This window comes from Suricata suricatta, chromosome 17 (assembly GCF_006229205.1).
Source record: "Suricata suricatta isolate VVHF042 chromosome 17, meerkat_22Aug2017_6uvM2_HiC, whole genome shotgun sequence".
Classification (NCBI taxonomy): Eukaryota; Metazoa; Chordata; class Mammalia; order Carnivora; family Herpestidae; genus Suricata; species Suricata suricatta.
Genome location: NC_043716.1, coordinates 34,590,308 through 34,606,569, shown reverse-complemented (window position 1 = coordinate 34,606,569; position 16,262 = coordinate 34,590,308). Strand labels below are relative to the sequence as shown.

Sequence of the window (16,262 nt, the reverse complement as noted above, 5' to 3'; positions counted from 1 at the left end):
CCTCCCTCCCTGCCTCCCTGCCTCCCTCCCTGCCTCCCTCTCTGCCCTTCCTGTGTGTGTGTGTCTCTCTCAAAATAAACTAAAAAAAAAGATTAGCGCGCTCTACCAACTGAGCCAGCTAGGCACCCAATAGGGTATAGATTTGACTTCAAAATCAACATAAAAAATAATCTTGTAGTTACAAATTCTCAGGAAAGTTTTCCGTGGTTTTTTTTTAACGTTTATTTACTTTTGAGAGAGGGAAAGAGAGAAAGAGAAAGAGTGCAAGTGGGTGAGGGGCAGAGAGCGAGGGAGACACAAAATCAGAAGGAGGCTCCAGGCTCTGAGCTGTCAGCACAGAGCCCAAGTGGGGCTCGAACTCACAAACTGTGAGATCGTCGTGACCTGAGCCAAAGTTGGCCGCTTAACCAACTGAGCCACCCAGGCGCCCCATTTTTCTCACCCAGAGCCAGGAACAGGTAGAACATCTTCTTGTTACCTCCCTGTGGATCTCCACCCTTCAAAGGCAGTAGCCTTTTGAGGACCTTAGCTTTATTTGGAAACTTCAATTCCAACTCCCTTTCTCACACAGGCACCAAACTCTTCTGTCCCCACGAAGGATCCAAACTCAAGCCATTTAATTCCTGCGATTGACACTCCTTTCTCTATCTCACCATATTCCTAGCCATGGCTGCTGCAGTTTAATATTACATGGTTACTGCCATGATTTTATGTTCCTGCCTTGTTTAGGTCCCTGAAGACTTTACCCTCTTATGAGCCCGGCTATGCATGTAAAAACCAGCATTTATCACCATGCGTCATTTCTCCCCTCCCCCCTAAAACCCCTGCCTTTTATATTTGTTACTATTGTTTCACAGAATATATCATCACCAGCTGGGTCATTTAGGAGATGGGGTGTTTTTTTCCGGACTGTGGAAAGTTGGTAACTTAATAAAATCAGGAATGCATTTTATTTTAGCTGTCAAAAACGAGGCACGCACTTTAAAAATATAGTTGTTATTTTTTATCTTTAGGCAGCATCTATAGGTATGATAGGAGATTTTCAGAATATTTCATGTAGCCATTTTGCCAGAAACGCAAATGCAGCAAGCATGTGTGCACTGTGTCCGGGCTATGGCTGACTGGTCTAAGATGGGATACCCCAACTCTTCCTGGGTTGGGGTTTTTTTTTTTTTTTGTCTTTATTGTTTTGAGAGACAGAGACAGAGAGCGAACAGGGGAGGGGCAGGGAGAAAGGGAGACACAGAATCTGAAGCAGGCTCCAGGCTCTGAGCTGTCAGCACAGAGCCTGATGCAGGGCTTGAACCCATGGACTGTGAGATCATGACCTGAGCCGAAGTCAGACGCTTAACCAACTGAGCCACCCAGGCACCCCTCTTCCTGGGTTTTTATACATGTTGTTCACTCTGCCTGGAATAGTCTCGTCCATTCTCACCCTCTCCCCTGACTTATATTTTGTTTTTTAAATTTTTTTAATGTTTATTTATTTTTAGGAGCAAGAGAGACAGAGCTTGAGTGGGGAAGGGTCAGAGAGAGAGGGAGACACAGAATCTGAAGCAGCCTCCATCCAGGCTCTGAGCTGTCAGCACACAGCCCAACACGGGGCTCGAACTCACAAACCGCAAGATCATAACCTGAGCCGAAGTCGGACATTTAACCAACTGAGCCACCTAGGCGCCCCTCTCCCCTGGCCTATCAAGTTAACGTATATTTATCCTCAAAACTCAGCCTAGAAATCTTTTTTTTTTCCAAGAAGACCTTTCTTGGTTCTCTCCAGATTAAGTTAGTCTCTCCCTTCTTTGTATTTTGAAGGTAGTTTCCTTGCAATGCCCATTAAGACACTATTCATTTGAATTACTTGTTTCCCTACTTATTTTCCTGCTAGTTTTGTGCTTGTTTAGGGTGGAGACTGGTATTATTCGTCTGTGCTCAAAAATGTTTGTTGAATTCCTGCAGAGTGAGGAGCTGGGCTTGAAGGGAAAGCGAAGGTCTTGAGAGAAGGTGGGTCTGGAGAGTCAGAAATGCCTTCGGAAAGAGAGACTTCCTGGCCTCTTATCTACCATGTTTGCCCTTGGCCGCCTCATCATTAGCATTTCTGTCTCCACAGCAGTCCTCTGGGGGTCCCACAGGTTTTTGGCCTCTTCCAAGACAGTGAGTCTAACCCCAAAATGCTGGGTCCGGATTTGAGCTTTCCCAACAACCTTTCACTTCACATACCGCCTCCTGGTTTATGAGTGCTTTTTATTTCAATAATTAAAAGATCACCTCCACATACACTCTCTCATTCACTCCTTATAACAATCCTGTTGAGGGACACCTGGCTGGCTCAGTCAGTGGAGCATATGACTCTTGATCTCGGAGTTGTGAGTTCGGCCCTACACTGGGTGCAGAGATTACTTAAAATCTTGGCGCCTGGGTGGCTCTCTCAGTTAAGCATCTGACTTTTGATTTTGGCTCAAGTCATGATCTCAGTTGTGAGATTGAGCCTTGTCTGGCTCCAAGCTGGGCATGGAGTCTGCCTAAGATTCTCACTCTCTCTCTAGGGGCCCCTGGGGGGCTCAGTTAGTTAAGCGTCTGACTTTGGCTCAGGTCACAATCTCATGGCTCGTGGGTTCAAGCCCCAGGTCAGGCTCTGTGCTGACAGAGCCTGGAGCCTGCTTTGGATTCTGTGTCTCTCTCTCCCTCTGCTCCTCCCCTGCTCATACTCTGTCTCTCTGTCTTTCTCTCTCTCTCAAAAATGAATAAACATTAAAAAAAAAAAGAGGGGCGCCTAGGTAGCTCAGTTGGTTAAGCAGCCGACTTTGGCTCAGGTCATGATCTTGTTGTTGGTGAGTTCAAGTCCCATGTCGGGCTCTGTGCTGACAGCTCAGAGCCTGGAGCCTGCTTTGGATTCTGTGTCTCCCTCTCTCTCTCAGCCCCTTCCCTGCTTGTGCTCTGTCTCTCTTTCTCTCTCAAAAATAAAAAATGTTTTAAAAAAAGATTTTCGGGGCGCCTGGGTGGCTCAGTCAGTTAAGCGTCCAGCTTCAGCTCAGGTCATGATCTCATGGTTCGTGGGTTCGAGCCCCGTGTCGGGCTCTGTGCTGACAGCTTAGAGCCTGGAACCTGCTTGGGATTCTGTATCTCCCTCTCTCTCTGACCCTCCCCTGCTCGAGCTGCCTCTCTCTGTCTCTCAAAAATAAAAAAGAAAAAGAAAAAGAAAAGATTTTCTATATTTTTGAGAGAGAGAATTTCTCTCCCCTGCTCATGTGCATGTGTATGCTCTTTCTCTCTCAATAAAATCAAATCAAATTAAACAATTTGGTTGAAAAAGGTGTATCTCACTTTATAGATAAAGACTCTTTTAAGAGTGATGGGCTATTGTTTTTCTTTTCTTGAAGATTTTTGATTATTTCTTTTTTTCTGCTTTTTGAAAAATTTATTATTTTTTTAAATTCACATCCAATTGAGTTAGCATATAGTCCAACAATGATTTCAGGAGTAGATACCTTAATGTTCCTTACCTACTTAACCCATTCACCTCCCACAACCCCTCCAACAATCCTGTTTGTTCTCCATATTTAAGAGTCTCTTATGGGGCGCCTGGGTGACTCAGTTAAGTGTCCGACTTCAGCTCAGGTCATGATCTCATGGTTTGTGGGTTCAAGCCCCCCATCGGTCTCTGTGCAGACAGCTCAGAGCCTGGAGCCTGTTTAGGATTCTGTGTCTCCCTCTCTCTCCCTCTCTCTCTCTCTCTGCCCCTCCCCTACTTGTGCTCTGTCTCTGTCTTAAATACAAATAAACTATATTAAAAAAATTTTTTAAATTAAAAGAAAAGTAAGAGTCTCTTATGTTTTGTCCCCTTCCTGTTTTTATATTCTTTTGCTTCCCTTGCCCTATGTTCATCTGTTTTGTATCTTAAAGTCCTCATATGAGTGAAGTCATATGATATTTGTCTTTCTCTGACTGACTCATTTCGCTTAGCAGAACATCCTCTAGTTCTATCCACATAGTTGCAAATGACAAGATTTCATTCTAGATAAAGACTGAGTCTTAAAGAGATTAAAAGCCTTGCCCCAAATCACACAGCAATAAGTAGCAGTGCCAGGATTTGAAACCTGCTAATTCACCCCCAAAATTCACATTCTAAACATGACCTTGAACTGCCTGATTTCCAGTAGGTCATAGGATAAACTTGACAACTTTGAGTGTATGTTGGAGTAGAGCTATATGACAAATTTGTATTTGAAAAACAAACAAACATGTAGACAAACAGGTAATCCACATGAAAATATAACTTAGAGTAGGAACAGAAAGAGTACATTCACCAAATACCAACCTATGCCTCATATTTATTTTATTTCATATTTCTAAACAGTATTAACCCAATTTTATTTTTTTAATATTTATTTATTATTGAGAGACAGAGGGAGACAGCATGAGCATGGGAGGGGAAGAGAGAGGGGGAGACAGAATCTGAAGCAGGTTCAGGCTCTGAGCTGTCAGCACAGAGCCCAACACAAGGCTCGAACTCACAAACCGGAGACCATGACCTGAGCTGAAGTCAGACACTTGGGGCGCCTGGGTGGCTCAGACAGTTAAGCTTCGACTTTGGCTCAGGTCAGATCTCACATATGTGGGTTCCAGCCCTGAGTCAGGCTCTGTGCTGACAGCTAGCTCAGGGCCTGGAGCCTACTTCCGGTTCTGTGTCTCCCTCTCTCTCTGCCCCTCCCCCTCTGATGCTCTGTCTCTCTCTGTATCAAAAATAAATAAAACGTTAAAAAAAATTTTTTTTAATTGAAGTCGGACACTTAATCAATTGAGCCACTCAGGCACCCTGTATTAACCCTGTTACATGTTCCTCAGTTTTAGGTGGCCCAAGAACTCCCTTAACCATTAGGTTAAAGGCTTCTGCTTTGGACCCAGGCTGACTTGGGTTCAAATACTGACTTTATCTCTTAACCCAATACGTCAAACTGAAGAAAGACATTTTGTGAAATGCGGTAATCTGTATAATGAGAATAGTAATACCTACTTATAGGATTGCCCTAAGGATAAATCACATAACAGTTGAAGGAAGCTAACACAATGCTTGCCATCTGCTGAGGCTTCAATCAATGGTAGTTTATAAGTCTAAAGCCAAGAGAGATTTGGTAATCTCAGAGATATGCAAATCCAGTTACGTGGTAGAGCCACCATAGGAGCTCTGTGTCATCCACTCTTTCCATTACACTATGCTGGCAAGCTATTTTAAGTCTCAAGGGTCCAGAGTTCCAACTTTCCAGATTAGTATAGTTTTTTAATATTGTTCTATTATAAAGAAATATGCTCATAAAAATATAAATCGACCTACTACATAATACAGAACTATTAATATTTTATTTTCTTCCTATGCACGTTTTTCGTAAAGGTTTCCTAACTCACATACTTTGACCGGCAACAGAACATGGTGCTTGGCTCACACTGATGAAAGGAATTCTGCTCTTTCGAGAGATTCAAATGATGTGCTTAAACTACTATTTGGTTAGCGGAATTAAACATTCTTTCCTTCCATGTATATGTCATCTTTAGCGGATTGCCTGTACCTATACTTTGCTCGTCTTTCTACAGGAATATTAAGCGTTTTATCCTTAGAATTTGCTTTTTACAATACAAAAAAATATACTTTAAAAAATTTGGCTGGTAGTCCAGGACTGTAGAACTTTCCAGAGCCCACAAAACCCCGCTGGCCCACTAGCAAACTTTAGAGACCAGCGGGCGGCCTTTATTCTCCAAGGTGGAAGCAAAATCACGAGGGCGGGAATTGCTGCAAAGGCGTTGGCTCTCCCGGCCTCTGGAGGGACATCTCGCGGAATCTCAGCTGCCCTTAGGGCCTCCGATTGAACTACAAATCCCGACACACAATGCGCCTCAAGGCCCAAGCGCCCGAATAAAGGCTCGGGTCCAAGGTCATGTGTCTAACTGCGTAAGACGTCCGGTCATCTCTCCCACGCCTTTTTCTGCAGCTTCCACCTTGGCCGCCATTTTGTGAGGGCGGTTATGGAACCTCTGAGCCCCGCCGACTCTATGGTTGAGCATTTCGGGGACCGACCATTCGGAAGCCAGAGAGCGGAGAAAAACCCCGCCTTCACCCGCATGGAGGCGGGAACTGCCACGAAGCTCCTGTGGCGAGAGAGGAAGAAGCTGCGGAAAGCCAACGAGAAAGGAGAACTTGAGGACGTTAGCCAATGGGGGTGCGGGAGGATTGCGGCCAATGAGAGTGGGGGGACTCCGGGACACGTGGGTGGAGGAGCTGAACGCTGAGACCTAGAGCTAAAGCTGCGAGGTGAGCCAGTCACCTTGAGCGGGGCAAGCGCTGTGATCCGAACTGGGGCAGCGGGGCAGTGGGCGTGCAGGTGACTTGGGGCTGGAAGCCAGCGATTGGCAGGGGTGTGGGCTGGGCTGTGTGAAAGGGCATTTGCCCCCATGTCCGGGAGAAGCGATGGGTGTCTATATCCTTAACAATTCATGTTTATTACCAACGGCAGTGTCCCCACTGAGGCGGGCCGAGGACAGCTGTGTAAAATGATCAAGATTCTACTTGGCACATACCCAGTATCTGCCTCCAAACGCCTTCCCGGGAGACCATCCTCTTTAGCAACATTTCGTCCCCGGGGTTCGGGCCTCTTTCCTCCACAGAAATTCTCCGTGACCTTCTTTTGCAGGTCCTTTCGCGCTATCCTTTGACCTTTAATGCCCTCCTCATCTGGGGCATGGTGCAAGGAATAACGTGGTCCAGGGAGGACGGGCGGGGTGAAGGGGACGAGCGAAGGTCGGCACTATAAGCAAACGACTAGGTTGTCAACGGATCTTTTTTTCCTCTGCAGAGTGAGAAAATGCAGGCCACCGGGGCACTTCTCATTCCTTCTGCTCTGGTAAGCTTTGGCTCCGGCGTGGTCTGGAGCGCCAGATGTGGGAGCCATCGATGTTTAATGAATGAACTGAGAGGAGCTTGTTGGCATCCTGTTGGTGTGGCTCTCTGGGGAGGCTGTCGTGATGCAGTTAACCCCGGTTTATTTAGACCTTGTAAACCAAGCTTCCTTGGCTTTGGAATGTGATCTGAGCCTGGATATGACCTTTACCCCCATTCTGGCTCTGCCATAGCCAGACAGCCCACCGAAGCAGTCATTCTTAATCTTGACTCATCTGGGGAACTTTCAAAAATCCTGATGGACAGGCTACACCCGTTGGTGGTAGAATCCATGCATCTGTGGTTTTTAGAACTTGGCCAGGTGATTCCGATGTTCAGCCATGTTTGAGAACCACCAGCATTATACTGAAATATTTCTGAAAGCCTCCTTACGGGGGGCTCTGCTTAGATGGCTGTTTCAGGAGCCTCACCAGGTTTACTGGCCCAGTCCATTCAGGGAGTGTGACAGTGAGTACACGTCAACAAAATAAGATTTCCTCCTTCTGATTCTTTAGTGATCTGGGTCCAAACCCTTCTTAAGCCCAGCTTGATGTTAGTGTGGGTTCTTGTTCCGTTCCTGGATACCCGATAAGGGCTGCGCCTGTGGAAGTGAACTTTGGTACCTGCTTTTAAATGGGAAAGTCGCCACTGCTAACTACACCCGGGGCCTCGGGACAGCTGTCTCCGGTGCAGGCCTATCCGGTAGGAGCAGGAATCCACGAACTGACCTTGAAATATGTTAGACTTTTGTTCTGTTTGTAATTGTAGTTCTTTCTGACAACTGTTCAGCGTTTAGTTTTTTCTTTATCCCTTTCATGATTTGGAGCATGTGTCCCCCACTTTACAGATCCGCTGTTGTACCAGGGATCTCATCAGGCCTGTGTCTGCATCCTTCTTGAGTAGATCAGAGATCCCGTCTCAACAGGTAAAGGCATATGGGCCCTCATAAATTTCCCCCGGGGGGCACCTGACTGGCTCAGTCCGTAGAGCATGGGGTTCTTTATCACAAGGTTGTGCGTTTGACACGCCTCTCCCTTTTTGGGTGTAGAGATTACTTTAAAATAAAATCTTGAAAGTTAATTAATTAATTTCCCCAGAAAGGGGTTCTTCAAGATAGTGGCTTGTGGGCCAAAAGGGGGCTTTAATAGGGGTGCTCTAATAGTTTTAAGTACCCCAAGGTGAGCACCAGAGGTGAGAAGTTTCCAAAAGCAAGGTTTCCCGGGGCCTGTCTGAAAAATGGGACTAATTCCCAGCATGCTCTGTAAACCGAGCAGGCTGTACCTGCCAGGCAATTTGCCAGCAGTTTCAGGGCCCAGGAAGGTCAGGTAAGGGGATGGAGTCAGCCACCTGTCTGTCCTTAGGCCTCAGTCCCTCTCCTTCGCTCCTTGCCTCTCTAGCCATCCTATAGCAACGCCCCGCTCCAGGTGGCCCGACGGGAGTTCCAGACCAGTGCCGTCTCCCGGGACATCGACACGGCAGCCAAGTTTATTGGTGCCGGGGCTGCCACGGTCGGTGTGGCTGGTTCAGGGGCCGGCATTGGAACAGTGTTTGGCAGTTTGATCATTGGCTATGCCAGGTAAGTTTGGGGGTGTCCTAGAGCATCTCTGAGCATAAACACCACCCCTACTGGGAGAGGCCTCAGCGAGAGCCCCCGCTAGCTTGGGGTTGATTTCAGTGACCCCCTGTTCTCTCCAGTGATCTCTGAATCAGAATTTAAATCCGTTTCCAACCTGACTTGTTGCAGCTTACCACGTTGGTACTCTGCTTACCTGTCCAAATGCCCAGGATATAGGCAGCCTAGACCCTTTCTTGGTTTCAGCAACCCCCTCACCCCCACCACGTAACTGACCTGTGTCCTCCATCCCTCCGCCCCTTCCTCTCCCCTGGCTGCCATGATCTCCGTCCCTGGCAGGAACCCGTCTCTCAAGCAGCAGCTCTTCTCCTACGCCATTCTGGGCTTTGCCCTGTCTGAGGCCATGGGGCTCTTCTGTTTGATGGTTGCCTTCCTCATCCTCTTCGCCATGTGAGGCTCCGTGAGGGTCGCCCACCCGTCCCTGCTGCTTGGACTTCAGGCCAGGCCTGGTGCTGGAGCGTGCTAAGCTTTACCATTAAAGACAACTGTTTCTCTAAACCCATATGCCTGTGCCTCTGTCCTTTGCCCCTGGGGAGGGCCTTGGTGGAAAGGAGGGACAGGGAGGCAGGGTTGGGTCAGCCCTTGGTGGTTTGGAACTCCCCAGGGCTGAGAAGTAGCACCTCCGTGATGTACGGAGGGCTCCTTCATTCTTCAGAAGAGGCATGGATTTGTCTAAGCGATTGGTGCTCTCTTCCCTTCAAATTTATTATAATAATAATAGGTGGGTAACACTTCTGAGGGGCTTCATTTGCACCGAGTGTTTTACCTTTATGTTAGCAACCCTAGAATTAGAGGTACAGTGGTTACACCTGTTTTGCAAATGAGGGGCCCAAGGCTGAGGGAAGCGCAATGTGTGTCTGACGTGACAGCGCTGGGAAGTGGAAGAAGTGGGGAGCCCACCTCAGGCCTTTAACTGCTCTGTGGTCCCATCCGTTTTCATTTTGGCCACACAATTAAGGTGGCACAGACAGGGAAACCGTCCCAAAGAAGTCAGCAGAGCCCGTTGGAAAGGGAGGTGGGCCTCCTGGCTGCATTTAGCCCCCCTTGTAAGTTTCATTTTCATTCTGTTAGCCTTTCTTAGAGTTAGAGTGTCTAAATGTTCTGGAATAAAGCAGCTGAGATACAGTCCCTGTTCTTGGGGAACTTACAATCTTAGCCTTGGTAGGGATCAAAAGGGTGAGGGGTTTTGTTTTGTTTTGTTGGTTTTTGGGGTTTATGGTTGAACTAACGAACGAATTGGTCAGAGAGCCTTGTGCCCATCTTGTGGTCTCAGCCTGTGCCCAGCAGGCTTCCCCAACTTGGCCAGCGCGGGACTGATAGCCCAGTGATGGGTATGTGCACACCTGCTGCTTCCATTAGCCGTAGCCCGAGCAAAATGTGACAGGATGAACAAATTCGATGCTTTCTAAAGGAGTGCCAGTGGGATCCATCTTGTGAATTTCCTATACCTCAACTTACCTCAAAACTTGGTGTGAAACTGAAACCAAGAATATTCCTAATCAGTGTTAAGAACTTCCTCTGCAGGGCAGCTAGCAAAGAGGGGTAAAGACCAAACACTGAGTTTAACAAGAATGGATTGAATTTACATGCAAAGTAAGGACAACCCACAAGTGCTAAACATCCTCCTTGTTGTCCCCAGAAAGGCAAAGAAATCTAAGGTCCTGCCCTTAGGGCGTTTGGGGCCCTAATTCAGCCATGAATGGTATCCACATTGAATGTGTGGGTATGGAAGCAATATGCTATAGATGAGGAAAAGCAAGGGAGCTAGTGTTGTAGCAACATCAGCTGACATTTGAGCACCTGTATGTCCGGCACAGTGCTAAGCAATGTCTGCGAGTAGCTTCCAACATCCCTATGAAATACGTCATTTTACGGGTAAGAAAAGGAAGCTCGGGGAGGTATGGGAACCTGTGAAAGCCACAGCTGATGAGTGAAGCTGGAATTCAGAACCGAGGCCCTTAGCACTGTGCTGACTCATCTAAGCATCTTAGAAGTTAATGGACACGCTTGATACCACACAGCAGGCCACGGATTCCAGTCCAGCCCCCGCTAAGAGTCATTCCACAATCTGATGGTCCCACAGGATTTCTCACCATTGGCACATCTGGGCCCAGAGAATTAGTTGCGGTGGGTGGCTCTGCGTGTTACGTGGTGTTTGGCAGTTCCCTGGCCCCTCTCTCTACACACTGGATGCTAGTAGCAACCTCCCTTCACCCACTTGGTGACGACCAATTGCCAAATACCAGATACTGACACACGTCTCCTGGCTGGGGGCAAAAATCACTCCCAGTTCAGAACTACTGGCCTCTTAGGTAGTTCTCCCAAGGTTGTCCACAGCAAGCTGGTGCTAGAACCCAAAGCGGAGCCCAGGCATCTCCAGGCAAAACTGGGGTTGAAGTGGCAGCTGAGGTGTCCCCAAGAGAGCAGTAGATTAACTGGTAACGTTATGAACACGGAATGTAGTAACCCTTTGGGATGTCTGGCTGGCATCGTTGGCTAGGTCACTACCCTCTAATGGTAATCAAAGAGTGGCTTCCAGGAAAGGTGGTTTGCTTTTCCTTTCTGGGAAGCTCCAGGAACCTAGTTTTTGCCAAGGGGGCTGGCAGGAATTTCCCTTGAGCATTGGCTGCAAACAGCCTGGGAGTTACTGGACTCACGAGTCTAAATCAGCCAAGTTGGGAAGGTAGTCGGTGGGCCCATGGGACCCTAGAGAGTCATAAGAGCATGCTCCCTTAGCAAGTCTAGTTAGTCCATTACCATTGAGATTCTTTAGTCTAGGGTCCATGGGTGGGACCATTTTGCTTCGTGCAAAATACTTGTAAGTACAGAGATGCATTGTTCTTGGGAGAGGATCCATTGTTTTTATTGTATTCTCAGAGAGGTAGTGACCAAAAACAATTCATGACCACTACCTTAAGAGTTGGGCATGGTAGCAAAGAGCCTGTACTCGGGAGTCAGAGGAGAGGGCAAACGCCATCCCTGACACTTCCTAACTGGGTGATTCTCTCCCCTGAGACTCAATTTCCTCATCTCTAAAATGGGGATGAAGGGCGCCTGGGTGGCTCAGTCGGTTAAGCGTCGGCTTCAGCTTAGGTCATGATCACACGGTTCATGGGTTCAAGCCCCACATCAGACTCTGTGCTGACAGCTAGCTGAGAGCCTGGAGCCTGCTTTGGATTCTGTGTCTCCCTCTCTCTCTGACCCTCCCCTGCACGCACTGTCTCTCCCTGTCTCTCAAAAATAAATAAAAACCTTAAAAAAATAAAAGGTTTTGGGGCGCCTGGGTGGCTCAGTCGGTTAAGCCTCCGGCTTCGGCTCAGGTCAGATCTCACGTTGGTGGGTTCGAGCCCCGCGTCAGGCTCTGTGCTGGCAGCTAGCTCAGAGCCTGGAGCCTGCTTCCGGTTCTGTGTCTCCCTCTCTCTCTGACCCTCCCCCTCTCATACTCTGTCTCTCTCTGTATCAAAAATAAATAAAACATTAAAAAAAATTTTTTTTAATAAATAAAAAAATAAAAGGTTTTATTATCAAATAAATAAATAAATAAAATGGTGATGAGAACAATTCATGGTGGTTGGGACAACAACGTGAGATAATATAAGTAAACATATACAAAACAATTTTTTTTAATATAGCTATTATTTATAATCAGAAGCCCCAAACACCCAATCCAAGTTCTGATTTTTCCTTTCCATCCAAGAGTTATAACCCGGATGGGAACTCTTTTTTTATTAATGTTTTTATGTTTTATATTTGAGGGAGAGAGAGAGCACAAGCAGGGTAGGGGGCAGAGAGAGAGGGAGACACAATCTGAAGCAGGCTCCAGGCTCCAAGCTATCAGCACAGAGCCCGACGTGGAGCTCGAACTCACGAACTGCGAGATCATGACCTGAGCTGAAGTCAGACGCTTAATCAACTGAGCCACCCAGGCACCCCTGAATGGGAACTCTTACTCTATCCCTGGCATTGAGCCCAAGACAAAAGGCTGGGGCCCCTGTAGGGAAAGGACTGCTCTGGAGGGGCACAGGACTTTGGGGAAGGAGGAGAAGGATCTTTGTGATTTATCTTTTTTAGACGGAGTTGAGTGACCTGAACTCTAGGACCCTTGGGGGAGGACACGTGCCTAGATGTCATAAGCAAGGTGCTACCAAATTTTGTTGCACTAAGATGGCTCTGTGCAGGGCACTCCAGTGCTTAGATCCAGACTCACGTAGGAAGACCACTTAGTTTTGCCATCCCATCCATCCCTGGAGGACATGGGGAGAGGTTTCTGAAGGCACACTCTTACCCTCTGGCCAAGCTGCCAGAAAAGCCGCCAGGCGTGGCCTTGGAAAAAGTCAGTAAACACTGGACGAAGTAACGCCAGCCTGAAACATTCTGCTAGCCTCTTCCTGGCCCTTCCCTTCCCCACCTTAGAGGCTCCCTAGAGATCCCCTGGGAAGTGGTGAGCTGGTCCTTTAAGCAGCTGCCTTGCTCCACAGCCCTTCAGGCCTTGACTTGTGGATTCTTTGTGCAAGCTTGGCCCAGCCCTTTGGAAAGAAACCAGGCATGTCAGAGGAGGAAGAGGAGGAGAAATTCTAGAGATCCGTGGCCAGCGGAAAGGCACCTGGCTACCATGGCCTCATTTCCTGTCCACCAGGTCTGCAGCACTCACTGAATGTCAGTTCCTAGAGACACAAGATCGGTGCCCCATGTTTTCTGCCCTAGAGTATGTCATATGTAGTAGCTAGACAGATGAGTAACCAAACCACTAAAGTAAGAAGCATTTGCTATAATAAAGGTATGAATTACTCTAGAGGATGGAGTAATTTTAAAGGACTAGTTAACAGTAATAATAACAATACGCCTGGAGGCGGTAAGGTTTGGCAGTGAAAGTATTTCAACTTGCCTTGAAGATGAGTAAGGGTAAAAGTTAACAATTATTGAACATTTATTCAGGCCAGGTATTGTGCACATTCATTATCCCATTATCTCTGCTTTATAGCTACTGTCATGTTACCAATATTACTGATGAGGAACAGAGGTTCAGAGTTTCAATAACTGGGATTTCTCCCCTGGTAGAGCAGAGCGAAGAAGTATTACAGATAGAGAAAGTACGAGCAAAGGCCTGGAGGAGAGATGTCCATGGGCAAAGGCGAGCCTAATTATTTGGACGGTGCTTGCCACTCTACAAAACATTTCTGGGATCATCACATGTAATCATCAGAAAAACTCTGAGTTGGGGTGCCTGGGTGACTTAGTTGGTTGAGCATCCAACTTCGGCTCAAGTCATGATCCCAGGTTTGTGAGTTCAAGCCCCACGTTGGGCTCTGTGCTAACAGTTAGCTCAGAGCCTGGCGCCTGTCTTCGGATTCTGTGTTCTCCTCTCTCTGACCCTCCCCTGCTCATGCTGTCTCTCTCTCTCTCTCTCTCTCTCTCAAAAATAAATAAAAACATTAAAAATTTTTTTTAAAAAAGAAAAACTCTGAGAGGTAAGAATCATCACCATCCTATGGATGCAGAAATAGACTCCAAAGAGGCTATCTGCCCGGAGCCTGCTTCGGGTTCTGTGTCTCTTTCTCTCTCGGCCCCTCCCCTATTCATACTCTGTCTCTCAAAAATAAATGTAAAAAAAAAAAAAGATGAATTAAACATAATCTGAATAGGCAATAGATGTACCGTACAATATTTAAAAGGTACACATACACACATACCCCTTGGCCCACCTTGTCAGAAATCAAACCATCCAGAGGCAACTATTACCAGTTTTTTGTGTATACTTTCGCAGATACTTCAATATCCTTAGTATTATTATTGGTAAAACACTATACCATCAAAACATGAAATCAGGTAACACAGGACTCCATGAAGTAAAATTCAGTAAGTGTGGGAGAGTTCTAGGCTGCGACAGTGTCACATAGTGGCTAGAACGTTTTCTCTGGATGGGCAGCTGGCTCACATCATGATCTCAGTTCATGGGTTCAAGCCTTGCCTGGAACTCCACGCGGTAGAGCCTCTTGGGATTCTCTCTCTGCCCCTCCTCCACTCTTGCACTCTCGCGCACGCATACACACACACTCTCTCTCTCTCAAAATAAATAAATTTAAAAAAAAACAAAAAACTTCTTCTTTGGAGTCAGACAGATTTGGCTTCCAGCCCAAAATCTGTTGCTCACTCAGTGTGACTTGTGTTAAGTGACAGGACCCTCTGTAAGCCTCTGTTTTTCCATCTCTCAGAACGGACTAATAATAGTACTTCATAGAATTGATGAAAGGAATAAATAAGACAAGGTATACAAAGTGCTTGGCACATATTAAGCACTCAATAAATGCCAGCTGAAGAAACAAGTGTTGAGCCTCAATAAATGTTTGCCATTATCATTCAAGTCCATAGTCCCTTACTAGAAAACTCATGACACAGTGAAAACTGGACTTCTCTTCCACAAAACAATTTGGGCAGCAAAATAGACTAGAGTGAGGCTAGTTGTTTGACTTGTATGAATATTCATACACTTTGCTGTCCAAATACCAATGTTACTTGGGTGCTGCTCCAGACCTTACTGGGAGTGTTACTCTAAATTCTGAAACACATCTGGCCAAGGGTGTCCCGATAAGACTATGAGCCTGTGTTCTTGCTAGGGAGAAAAGGGAAAGCTTTTTTTGGAAGCCTTCTGTTTTTCTTAGTCCATAGTATGATCTTTCACCTTGCATATTTCAGGAGTCTTGAGGAATCCGCCCAGAATTTAAGCTCCCAGTCCCTTGATTCCTGTATATTCAAGGACTTGCGGGAAGTGGGGGGTGGGGGGGGGAGGACTGAGCTTGGAGGCAGGAGGCCTGATTTTCTTCCTTTTACCATGCTTCTCTAGGTCTGTTTCATTATCCCTATGGCAACGCCTAGCAACAGTGCCTGGCATTTAGTAGCCCCTTCATAAATATATATTGAATAAACTCAAATGAGGGCGTTTTTCAGTTGCAGGCTCGGATTCCTTCCTCTTGATCCTGTTGCACGCAGCAGTCAATGGCAGCCTGCCCTACGTGGGTGAAGGTGCGGGGATCAAGGATAAATTAGAGGTTTTCAGACCGTAAAGAGCCCTAAGCAAGTCGACTCATCTATTCTAGCCTCCCCCATGGGAGCAAGATCCCCAATTCTATCCCACAGACATGACTGAGGGTCGCTCCCGTTAAGGGTGGGGACAGGACCCTTCCTTCCTCCTCCTGTCACCCTAGAAAATAAAATATCCCACGGCACTGGGCTCTCAACCGCACCTCGACGCTGGCACGCTCCAGACCCTCCGCCCCCAAAGCCGTGGACCAACGCAGGCCCAAAGCCCCGGCCTAGCAGGCTTGTTTCCACCCAATCTCGCCCTGGAGGACCGTGGGTGGACGCTCTTGCAGAACGCCTCTCGCTGGTCGGGCGGGGGTGGGCGGAGCCAGCGCCGCCCGGGCTGTGGAAGCGGAGGGTGGGGACACTCTGGCCCGGCTCTCGGTGGTGCGAGAGCGGGAGGGAGCAGCGGCCGCTCTGGTCGGCGGACGTGCTGCCGAGCAGTCCCGGAAGCGAAGCAGCGATGGCGGAGAGTCCAACTGAGGAGGCGGCGACGGCGACGGCGGGCGCCGGGGCGGCAGGCCCGGGGGCGAGCGGCGTCGCCGGTGTCGTTGGCGTTAGCGGCAGCGGGTTCGGGCCGCCTTTCCTGCCGGATGTGTGGGCGGCGGCGGCGGCAGCGGGCGGGGC

General features: G+C 47.7%; 1 protein-coding gene across 3 annotated transcripts; it reads left to right on the top strand.

Moving 5' to 3' along the window:
- Nucleotides 1–6,240: 6,240 nt before the first annotated feature.
- Nucleotides 6,241–9,060, top strand: ATP5MC1 (ATP synthase membrane subunit c locus 1). 3 transcript variants are annotated; one of them, XM_029927803.1, is made up of 5 exons: nt 6,241–6,301; nt 6,843–6,890; nt 7,773–7,850; nt 8,323–8,501; nt 8,838–9,060. In XM_029927803.1, exons 2-5 carry the CDS (start codon nt 6,852–6,854, stop codon nt 8,950–8,952), a joined length of 411 nt encoding a protein of 136 aa, XP_029783663.1. In that variant the 5' UTR covers nt 6,241–6,301; nt 6,843–6,851; the 3' UTR covers nt 8,953–9,060. The 3 variants fall into 3 exon arrangements, with proteins under 3 accessions (XP_029783663.1, XP_029783662.1, XP_029783664.1); XM_029927802.1 differs by having other exon boundaries at nt 6,263–6,371; XM_029927804.1 differs by lacking the exon at nt 6,241–6,301 and adding an exon at nt 6,657–6,680.
- Nucleotides 9,061–16,262: the final 7,202 nt, after the last annotated feature.